The sequence below is a fragment of the Rattus norvegicus genome, chromosome 6, assembly GCF_036323735.1.
Source record: "Rattus norvegicus strain BN/NHsdMcwi chromosome 6, GRCr8, whole genome shotgun sequence".
Taxonomy (NCBI): domain Eukaryota; kingdom Metazoa; phylum Chordata; class Mammalia; order Rodentia; family Muridae; genus Rattus; species Rattus norvegicus.
In genome coordinates, this window is record NC_086024.1 from 60,670,539 (window position 1) to 60,682,887 (window position 12,349).

The window sequence follows — 12,349 nt, forward strand, 5'->3', positions numbered from 1 at the left end:
GGAGCATAGCTACTATAGTAGCCTTAACTGGAGAACAAATGTCCTCTTCCAGCTTACTTCCCTCATTGAGGGCCCACTGCAAGTAGGAGAGAATATGAGTGGTAAGGGAAGAAAGGACACCCTCCTCATGAGCCAAATCAGCTGAGGTAGACCCAGGAAGCTATGGGGATACCCTCAGATATGCAAAAGAAAGCTGGGAAATGCTGCTTTCTGAATTCACAGTAGCTGGGCTTACCTGTAGGGGACCTGACAAGATCAAAGCATCCAAGATTTCCATATTGATGATGGAGGAAGTCATGAGACCTACTGCTGAGTACCTATGGTTAGCTGATAGATGCTATGCAGGGACCATCATCCTTTGAGGCTGTGGTACTTGGTAGTTTGTACATAACTTGTTGGATTGTCCCACGGACATGCACAGAAGTGTAGTACAAAACAGAGGTAGTAGGTGTGATTACAATAGGTTTAGAGGGTTTATGGAAGAGAGGATGAACAATCCAGACACCATCTCATTGACCGCAAGAGCTGGTTCGGCTGATCCGGCTGACTAGGCTGGGTCCTCTGCCCACTTTACCACTCGGAGTTTATCCTTTCTGAGGCTGTGCTTGCAGGCGAGAAGAAACCCTTACCTGACCAAGGACAACTGGTTTTTAGTCAAGAAGACCAAGTAGCTAAGTAAGCAACTTCGTTAGAAACTCCAAACAAGCTCTCACAGTCACTCAAATTTACTATTAGTGGTCATGGGCAACATATAAATGACAAAGAGAAGTGAATAGAAGCAGGTGTGTGGGTAAGCCTGACCATGGTTCATTAAACACATGTATAAAACTTCCAAAGAATAGACAGTTTATCAAATTGTAAAAAAAAAAATATGTGTTGAAAGAGATCTGGTCAGAATATGAAGTTTCCTCTGAGTGGTTTCTTTCACAGTGGTATTCCATACAGACATTCACCTTTGTTTTTATTGTTGTTGTTGGATCTTTTTTTGCATTTTCAACTTTAATTTGTTGAATACATTGCAAAATGGCACAGGATTATATGTGCACACAATGTTTCCTGTAACAACCAATGGTACTCCTACTGGGTATGTCCGAACTCCTCTAGCACTGTTTACCACTAGGATAAATGACATAAGATTTAATGATGGGGGTGGAGTCATGTCCACACACATTTTGCAAAAACACATAAAGAATGTTAACATAGAAAAGTTTAAAATATAGTTGCTATGAAAGTTCCAAGGAGGAAATATATTTGAAAAATGTGAAGTCTCAAAAAAAAGCACTCTTCTATTGGGTGTGACATAAATAGACGTTCTCCAGAGGAATAAAGTAGAAAGTAGATTCGTGAAAGGTCATGTTGTCAGCCAGGAGAATCTCACCAAGGATGTAATCTATGAAGAAAGTTCAGAAATGGGCTGTAGGTTCACAGTGAAGATGGTGGCCTTTCTATTCATGGAGTAGGAAAGAAAAGTGACAGGGAATGACTCTAAAAATCTTTCTTTAGACACTTTATAATATCATAAACTGAGGTAAAAAGAATGGAGGATTTGCAGATTTAGGGATGAGATAATGGATTGAGGTCAAATCCATTTAAATTTTGAAATTTTTAATTTGACCTATTGGAAAAATTTTGTGAGCTGAAAATGTTCATGGACAAATGTCTACTTTCTTTTTTTACACAAATGTACATATATATATATATGTATATATATATATATCTTACTTTACTTGTAGGATAATTCTTATCTTTATTAATGTCCAATAATACTGATATATGCGGAGAAAAGCATATACTCATAGATAACTATTAAGATAAAATAGTTAAGAATGTGATACTGAAATACATTTAAATATGTCTTCAAATTATAATTTATTAAATAAGGTCTATGGAGGAGTATCTGTTACTGCATTATGGCAATGTAAGCATCATTTCTAACTTCCAAACTACATTACTTTATATCTGTCTCCTTTCTTTAGAGGGCCATTAGTTCTTTGAGCTGTTATAAATCTGATATCAGTAAGGATGAATTTATAAAATATCTTTATGTACAAAACTGTATACTTTGACGTTGGGGTGTGTAATTTTGAAATTTTTAATTTTTTACTAAATTCACTGCATTTTTTATTTATCCCATTTATAGAATTTACAGAAAATTCCAGTATCTTCTAAATCCTCGTCAGGTTTACAGTCTTTCTGGAAATGGACCAATGCCAGGGTAAGTAAGTATGAGGATTTCTTCATTATCATTGACTGATCAATGGTTACTAATCAAGTAACAAGTGTGTTGTGTCCAGAAAAGTTACATAACTACGGCAGAGGTCTATATATGAAAAAAATTGACAATTATATAAGAGGAGCAGATACACATGATGTTCTGCAAAATTGCAAGGAACATACTTCAAGTTGGTGCTTGTTCTAAATATTATAAGCACTGCTAAAAATAAGAAACACACTCACACACTCATACACTAATACACACATTCTCACACACCTTCACTGACACACATACATACACAAACCCTCAAATATTCACTCACGCACAAACTCACATATACATATTCACTGACACACACACTCTCACACATATTCACACAAAGTTACATACTCAGACTTACACACACACACACACACACACACACAGCAGAACAAGAAGGAAAGCAACTAAGTCTTGTTAGAACTGCCGTCTTTTACTTGTTTAATATTAAGGATAGATTTGTTGCAGACTGAAAAAGAAACTAATTAGCAAAGACTAGAAATCATAATATAATTTTCTCATTTATTATCTGTAGAATCTAATGAATACCACTCTCTTATAACCTAGTTTATTATTAATAGGTAAGGCATAGAGGAATAAAATTATATTTTCATCATGGAACATGTACTTTTGATTTCATAAATATAGACTGAACTAAATTATCATTAATTTGGCCTCATTAAGTTATTAACGTCATCCTCTTGCATTGACCTCTTTTCTTCCTAGCAGCATGGCAGTAAACATTAGACGACATAAAGCAGAGAGACGCTGAATAAGCTTTTGTGCCCCCTGTTATATCAAAAGAAAGCAAAATAGAGATTAAAATAAGTCTTGTTGGTTGTTTCTCAAGAACTAGAAACTAAGTACTCAAATAGTTTTTTCTCTTAAAAATGAACAAAATTTATACCATGATAATATATGTGAAATCATGTTCATAAAACACAATTAGCATAACCTCCCAGAACTGTAGTTATCAAGATTTCTGCTTGTCCTCATGGACAGGTTTCCAAACACTGAGAATTGCTTGTTGCCCTTGGTGGTAGGCTTGCTCTAAGATTTATATTACATGTGTTGTCCCCTGTCTTCTGTGAATAAAGCAGCAATAAGAAAAAGTGTGCACATTTCTCTTTGGTGGAATATGGAGTTCTTGGGCCATATGCTCAGGCGTGGAATGCAGACACAAACATATATATGGATATAAAACTCTATATAACTCTGTGGTTATATACAGTTGTATCGATAGTTATATGTAACTGTATGTTATACACATGCACATATATATAACCATACGTATAACTGTCCATATAACTATATATATTGACCTATACATAATATATTAAATATTATGTTTTATACACATATTTTGTATGATATATATTATGTTAATATATTATTTATATAAAATACAAAATATATAAGATATATAGTAACCTATGTATCATTTATAATATTTATGTGCATTCAGATAACCTTTTCTCATGTAGGCTAGCCTTTTCTGTGCTTACATGAAACATGGATTCTTTCCTTCCCTCAATTAACTTTTCTCATTTTAATGTTTATTTAAATGTACTATCTCATGAATATTAATATACTTATTAAGATTTTTTCCAAATTCATTCTTTGTGATTTCAGTTTATAGTTCTTCTCTTTTTTTCTCTGTACACATTAATTTTTTTTATAAGTAATCCTGTGCTGAATGAATCCTCAGAATTTTATAACTTGTAAGAAATTCTTACCTCTTCTTAGAGGTAAGAATCATTTAGGTCATTAAAATATCCTTCCTTTACTACTTATACATTGTGAAAATGTTCATACTACCTTAGTTATGCGCAATTCTAGGCTTCATTATGACAATTTCATAACTGATGTCACATGTGTTGATAACATCAATCCCATTCATCACCACACTCCTTGCCTCTCACTGGCCACTTTCACTGTGTTTTTTTAATATACTCCTAATTTTGATATCTGATCTTTTTCAAAAACAGTGTTGTTCTTTACGTAGAGGTTCTTTAGAAAATAGATGAGGCAGGAAATAAACATACCTTTTGTAGATAGAAGTCAAATAGTTTCTCCAAAAGCTGATCATTAGTTCGCTGTGATGCCAGGAAGTTTTAGGAGTTAAAATATTCATAACCATGCCCACACTATGTCCCGGGTGCAAATGGAACTTACACAGAAAGCTCTGAGTGAGCTGTGCTGCCCCCGTCTCTACCTTTGCTCCGCAGCTGACTTGCGTCTCCTTGCACCCCTGCTTCTAGCTATGCTGTCCTTGGCAATAGGTCAGTCCTTCTGTAGCTTTCCTCGTTCAGCTCCAGTTCACTCCAATCTACAGAATAGCTCCTTAACCAAACACCCTTTGTGATTTATGAATTTCATCTGAATCACCTTTCTGGTCTGCTTTGTTCCCAGTGCAATGCAAGATTTGCATCACATATGTATGAGTGAGTGTAGCATCTCCTTACAAGAACTTTCTCTTGGGTTCTCACTACCATTTTTGAGTCATGTGAAGTTTGAGTGTTTTACACAAGTGGACTCTTTCCTGATGGTGAATATAATGAACTGAATAGAAGATTACTAAAATATGTGTTAGCTTCTTTAAATAGTGGTTTCTATGATGGATGTCCCTCTCTAGTCCTTATAGAATAGTTATTTTTCACCCACATAATTAAAATAAACATTTCTGACCCGTCTTATATATTCTCTAGTTGTTAATTTTATGTCAACCAAATCTAGCTTGATTTTTTGATTTAAACAACCGAAAAGCATAAGTAGTTTACTGTCAGATCTCAATTAAATTTTTAATTAAAATGTACTTAAGGAATTGAAATGAAATGTAAAATTTTTAAAATAGGGAAATTCTTTTTATAATTCTCATCATAAGTAAGTATCTGGTTTATCTTGAGTATATACTTTGTGGCTTTTTGTTGTGTATACTAAGATTAAATATGTTACTATTTTAAAATGTAACAACACTGAGTCTAAATACTCACATTCTCACATATTACATGCTTCTGTAAATGAATCCTTGACACATTTTCCTACCAACAACTTGGAATTTATTTAACAGATACTATATATTTGTTGTTTTCTTAATTTAAAATATCATTTTATGCAACAAGCTTCCTACCATACTTTTATTTAAATAAAACATCTCTTTAATCAGAGGTTTTAATCTTTTTTTCCCACATGTTTTCTTTTATTGGATTTTTTATTTACATTTCAAATGTTATTCCTTTTCCCAGTTTCTGCTCCAGAAACCTGCTATCCTCCCCCGGCTTCTATAAAAGTGCTCCCCCACCAGCCCACCCAGTCCTTCCCACCTTCTCACCCTGACATTCCACTACACTGGGGCTGGAGCCTTGACAGGTCACAAGGGCCTCTCCTCCCATTGATGCCTGACAAGGCCCTCCTCTGCTACATATGTGGCTGCAGCCATAGGTCCATCCCTGTGTTCTCTTGCAGTGGTGGGGCTCTGCCAGAGCTTGACAAATAGAAAGGCAGGTACTTGCAGCCAACCACTGAATTGAGAACGGGGTCCCCTATGGAGGAGTTAGAGAAAGGACTGAAGGAGCCGAAGAGGTTTGCAACCCCATCAGAAGAACAACAACATCAGCCAACCAGACCTCCCAGAGCTCCCAGGGACTAAACCACCATTCCAAGAGGTTATGACTCATATATCTCTTGTTACAGCATCTTGTCAGAGGTGATGCTGTCATATCAAAAAATGCCTCACAAAACTTACAAAGTGTGTATTGAAATTCAACTCAACTCTACGACAACTGTCTAGGAAATAACAATATCTGTTATTTCCCAATGGAAATGTGCTGTGTTCACCCACCCCAGTTCACAGAAGTAACTATAAAGGACAGTGCATGAAGTGTTGTAGCTCTTCTGCAATTAAACATGTAGGCACAGTTGACTTTGTCTTGGATGCTGAACTCTACTTCATTTCAAAAATTGTAGAGTCAACTTAAAGATTTACAAATCAATAAGTCTAAGAAACATGGAATAGACTGCTGTAGTGAATAGCATCAGATTATTTGGCTTTTACATGCTTTTCCACACCTGAAATCTAGCAGATTTCAATAGACCCCCCCAAAAGATGTTGAAAACTCTGAACTTTTATTAATTAGACAGTTATACTGTCGGAATAGCAGTTAGAAAGCTAGACATCGTTATTTACAGATTTTTATTTATCCAGATGTCAAAAACACTGACAATAAAAAAGATATTCTAACAGACATATCCACACAAGTAAATATTTAAACATTAATATCGTATAAACATATGTGTACATACATACATATACGCATTCACGACATAGTAGAAAACACACATCAATAACTCTATTCATTGTTTTTCATTCTTATGATTAAAATATTATGACCCAGGCAAATCCAAGAAAGAGTCATCTGTCCTTAAATTTTCAGAGGGAAAGTCTGTTCCTGTGCAGAGAGCGAAGTAACAGAGAGATTACACAGATTATGCAGGCAGAGTATTGGGGGATTATGTCTCATGGTCATCTCAGAAGGCATGTACATAGAATATCACCATCATGCTTGTCCAAACATGAGCTGAACTAAGACAAAAACACTTGATATGCTGAAGTGGTTAGGAGAAAGAGCAGATGGTCTCAATGGTCAGATATGAAAACACACAAGTAACACTGTATGAATTAAACAAGTCACATTTAGGAATGTGTGTGTGTGTGTGTGTGTGTGTGTGTGTGTGTGTCGCACGTGCATGTATATATTTAAAAGAAAATGAAGAGGTATATGGAGGCTTTAGAGGGAGGAAAGAAAAGGGAGAAATTTCATCATTATACATAATCTCAACAGAAAATGAGGAAATGCCCTTCTTATATTATTCTGTGAATCAAGTTTTCCTATAGATCAAATATGGCTTTCCACTACAAGTTTTTCCTGTGGTTTTAGTGGAGTGCTGATGGGCTGTGAATGAACAATGATAGAAGAATTTCAAAAAGTTCAAGCAATGACAGTATATATTGAATGAAAGAAATTCTTACTATCAAATGATTTAAATCTATTGTCACAAGGTCTGGAAATTTTTTTACATGTAAGTAAATGACTGGATACTTATGGTGTTATATCATAAATTGAATAAAAGCTTATATAAAACTTTTAAATAAAATGCATTAAAGATACCATTGGATTCTATGGTGAGAAATTGAAATCAGATTTTGGTAGAACAGGTCATCTTAGCAAAAAATTTTGTTAATAAAGTGAAGTTTGTATAGATTTAAAAGTACTGCGAATTGGTTGAAATGGTTGGCTAAGGTAACACCCATATAATAACAAGCTGTTGATTATCTTTTAGTTAAAATAAGAGTGAATTTATTGGGTTGCATGCACTGTTTGAGCATACACATGCACAAATAATTTTGTCATCTTCTGATCATATTGTCATCAATATTCCAGCATTTCTAGACTTTCACTTAACTAATCCGAGTATCGTTATATACCCTTGTTCCTTTTTAATGTGTATTTTATTTCTGAGCCACAACCCCTTAGTCTTATGTAATAACCGGTTAATCATTTCACTTCATAGTTCCTAAATTTTAACACTCAATTCTCATGTGTTCACTTCCAGTAAGACATCTTCACCTCTATATAATGTATCTTAACTATTCTCAAAAATTCTTGGTTATTTGAAACTTTTGTCTGCCTTCAGTAAATCCAATAACATATTTGAAGAGAAGAACTATATCTTTGCAGCATACAGACATATAATCCAGACAGCTATGCTAAATAAGTGAATGGGTGCAGATGTTAAAGTTTTGGAGTCATTTCCTAAGGAAAATATATGGATTTCTAAAATATTTGTAAAACAATGATGTTTAAATAACCATTAGCACTTCAGTACTGGAGCCTCTATAGTATGATCATAAACTTAATTCTACAGTCATAGAACTGAACATGGTATTGAAAACCCATAATAAGTTTGACTAACTTTCTTTTTAGGAAACTTATACACAGTTTTTATTAATTGGCCCCGATGAAGTAAGTTTATATGTTTGTCTATGAAAGTCTAAATGTATTTTCTTTCAAAATCTGGTAGCTGTAGAATAAAACCTTGACATATTTATGAACCATGAAAACTGTAGTATGAAACTATGCATTTGTGCAGATCTACTAAACTGGCCTGAATAGATTAATCCCTCTTTTGTTACTGATTAGGATTAGAAATTCTGAACTTTGAAAACAATTACATATCTATGGTTTTTGTTTGGGAAGTTGAGATGAATTCTTCTAAGATCATTTATTGGAGGATCTGGAAAAATTGTTTTGTGTATCTTTTAGAATTTTTTTTGCTTTGGCATTAATTTTTTATTATATTTTGTTTTTATTATTTTGTGGTTAAAAGGGAACATGCTCTTGGGCAAATTGCCAAAGCAAAGATTCTCTTTCTAAATCTGCATTTGCTGTAAACCAAAACATGTCCCTGCTTGAAAAAACGAATGTTCCCTTGGGTAGCTCTGCTCACTAGGAGTCCATGCAATATCCCAGAGCCTCTTTCACCAGAGGCAGGCAGAGGGGTTGTAACCTGGAAGAGATGGGAAATGCTGGTGGCTGAGCAAAGTCTTGTGAAAGCACCAAGCTACCAACCTGTCCTTCTAAGAACTAGACTCAAGGTCTGTGCTAATTCCTCTGTGACTGACTCACAATCAGATTTTCCTGTGAGAGGCCTTAACACCCTTCCTCTTGTGTCCCACAAGAAACGCTGTCCTCCTCCACCCCAAGTAAAAGTGACAAGCTGCTGACTGTTTAGAGAAGAACTGAAGAGAGGAGGATTTACCCTTTCAGATACATTATATGACTAAACTATCACAGATGTCCTTACCTGTTTGGTTCAGTTACCTTTCATCCTTCTTTGATATAATTCTGTCTATATGAATTGCCCTTTTTTATTTTCTGAAAGCAAAGCAAAACAAAAACAAATTCTAACTCATTACAAATTCAAATGCAGCATAGTCCAAACAATAATCTAGAATTTTTATATAATATCAGTTACACATTCCTTAATATACACTTATATTTATAACTAAGATATCCTTTGAAAATGACTAATTTTCTTCGGGGTGGGGGGCTCAGTAGGTGAAGTCATTGGGGTACAACGGAGAGAACCTGAGTTCACATTCCCTGTGTTGGGGACCAGGGTCAGGAAAGAGGGCCTTGGGGCTCACAGACAGCCCAAACTTCAACACAAACTAGTCAGTCAGTAAAGGAGTTTTAGAGTGAGGGCACCATAGCATGAAATGACTTCCATGGCTCTGGAGTTAAGGCTCAGGTACTGCATGCTGACTGCTTTCTCAGTGAACTCGCGTTTATTCCCAGCAACTACCCTGGATGTATAACTCTCTGTATCTGTAGATCTGGCTTCCACAGGTACTAGGCATGCATGTGGCACACATACACATACTCATGAATATTTCCCAGCTAGTGTAAAAATTATGGTTTAACAAAAGATGTTTCTGAAGATGTATTCATATACGAATGAACTTTTGCATAGTTTTATATAGGTCTAATGTTTTAACTAAACATGACTTTTTGTTAATCACTAAAATTGACTAAAAGAAATTTCATGCCACTTTTAAACATCACCATACATCATGTACACTTTTCAAGAAGAGCATTTGAAAGAGTTTATTGTTTACTGGCTACATTTTATGCCGAGACGAACATTTAATGAGATAACATCAAGGCTCACGGGACTTAATAGTCATGTGTACTTCTCATTTCCTCCTTTATCCTTCTTTCTGCCTTTCTGCTCCACTTCTAAAACTCACATTTGCATTAAAAAGTGTTTTGACATACCAAGGAATAATGAACTTACTGTCTAAAGGAAATGTGCAAATTAATAACCTCTCCTGTAACCATACTTTGTTGCACAAATTATAGAATGAAGATATAGGAGGCTGGACCACTTCTTACATCCACTCTGTAAGCACACTGAAGCTTAGTAACATCAATGAGAGGAAGGTGTTTGTAGATGCCACATGGATGTAAGTAAAGAAGGCTGATGCTATTCAGAATTGGATTTTTTGCTTAGTGCATTGGCTAATAGTTGTATATACAGTACTTGGGGGCTTAAATCAGAATTACATCACAAAGTGAATTCTAACCTAGTCTATATATAGTGAGTTTCAAGCCAGCGAGAGGTAGAGTGAGATTCTACACAAAAACTGACATTCATTCTTGTGCACTCTAAATACAATTGCAAAACGAGAATAATATTAGAAAGTAGGAATCTACTCTGATGTTTGAAACAGCTATGAAGTTATGTAATATGATTTCTAAGAGAAATGTGAAAATGCAGACGTGCAATTGTGAATATAATACTGAAAACAATAATAAGAAGTATGCTACTTATGATGTGAAATGCTGAAATCTGAACTGATAATTTTCCTGAGGCAGACCTCCGAAGTTTCTCTATTTTCTAGAGAGAAGGAGATAAAACAAGACATCTGGTGCTATCACGCTATTTTTAATACTCTGGTCTCATAGTTCTTTAAAGATGTTAAGAAGTAAACATATTCAGCAAATGGTGCTGGTTCAACTGGAGGTCAACATGTAGAAGAATGCAGATTGATCCGTGCTTATCACCCTGTACAAAGCTTAAGTCCAAGTGGATCAAGGACCTCCACATCAAACCTGATACACTCAAACTAATAGAAGAAAAACTAGGGAAGCATCTGGAACACATGGGCACTGGAAAAAATTTCCTGAACAAAACACCAATGGCTTATGCTCTAAGATCAAGAATCGACAAATGGGATCTCATAAAACTGCAAAGCTTCTGTAAGGCAAAGGACACTGTGGTTAGGACAAATCGGCAACCAACAGATTGGGAAAAGATCTTTACCAATCCTACAACAGATAGAGGCCTTATATCCAAAATATACAAAGAACTCAAGAAGTTAGACCGCAGGGAGACAAATAACCCTATTAAAAAATGGGGTTCAGAGCTAAACAAAGAATTCACAGCTGAGGAATGCCGAATGGCTGAGAAACACCTAAAGAAATGTTCAACATCTTTAGTCATAATCAAATGCAAATCAAAACAACCCTGAGATTACACCTCACACCAGTGAGAATGGCTAAGATCAAAAACTCAGGTGACAGCAGATGCTGGCGAGGATGCAGAGAAAGAGGAACACTCCTCCATTGTTGGTGGGATTGCAAACTGGTACAACCATTCTGGAAATCAGTCTGGAGGTTCCTCAGAAAATTGGACATTGAACTGCCTGAGGATCCAGCTATACCTCTCTTGGGCATATACCCAAAAGATGCCCCAACATATAAAAAAGACACGTGCTCCACTATGTTCATCGCAGCCTTATTTATAATAGCCAGAAGCTGGAAAGAACCCAGATGCCCTTCAACAGAGGAATGGATACAGAAAATGTGGTACATCTACACAATGGAATATTACTCAGCAATCAAAAACAACGGCTTTATGAAATTCGTAGGCAAATGGTTGGAACTGGAAAATATCATCCTGAGTGAGCTAACCCAATCACAGAAAGACATACATGGTATGCACTCACTGATAAGTGGCTATTAGCCCAAATGCTTGAATTACCCTAGATGCCTAGAACAAATGAAACTCAAGACAGATGATCAAAATGTGAATGCTTCACTCCTTCTTTAAAAGGGGAACAAGAATGCCCTTGGCAGGGAAGAGAGAGATGCAAAGATTAAAACAGAGACTGAAGGAACACCCATTCAGAACCTGCCCTACATGTGGCCCATACATGTACAGCCACCCAATTAGACAAGATGGATGATGCAAAGAAGTGCAGACCGACAGGAGCCGGATGTTGATTGCTCCTGAGAGACACAGCCAGAATACAGCAAATACAGAGGCGAATGCCAGCAGCAAACCACTGAACTGAGAATAGGACCCCCGTGAAGGAATCAGAGAAAGAACTGGAAGAGCTTGAAGGGGCTCGAGACCCCATATGTACAACAATGCCGAGCAACCAGAGCTTCCAGGGACTAAGCCACTACCTAAAGACTATACATGGACTGACCCTGGACTCTGACCTCATAGGTAGCAATGAATATCCTA

General features: G+C 36.0%; 1 protein-coding gene across 12 annotated transcripts in view; it reads left to right on the top strand.

Annotated features, from left to right (window-relative positions):
• Dgkb (diacylglycerol kinase, beta) overlaps positions 1-12,349 on the top strand; it is a 756,320-nt gene that overhangs the window by 302,438 nt on the left and 441,533 nt on the right. For all 12 annotated transcript variants that reach the window (XM_063262362.1, XM_017594328.3, XM_063262364.1 and 9 more), the window contains one exon: positions 2,141-2,215. In XM_063262362.1, coding sequence (XP_063118432.1) covers positions 2,141-2,215 — 75 coding nt within the window. The remainder of the gene's footprint in view (positions 1-2,140; positions 2,216-12,349) is intronic.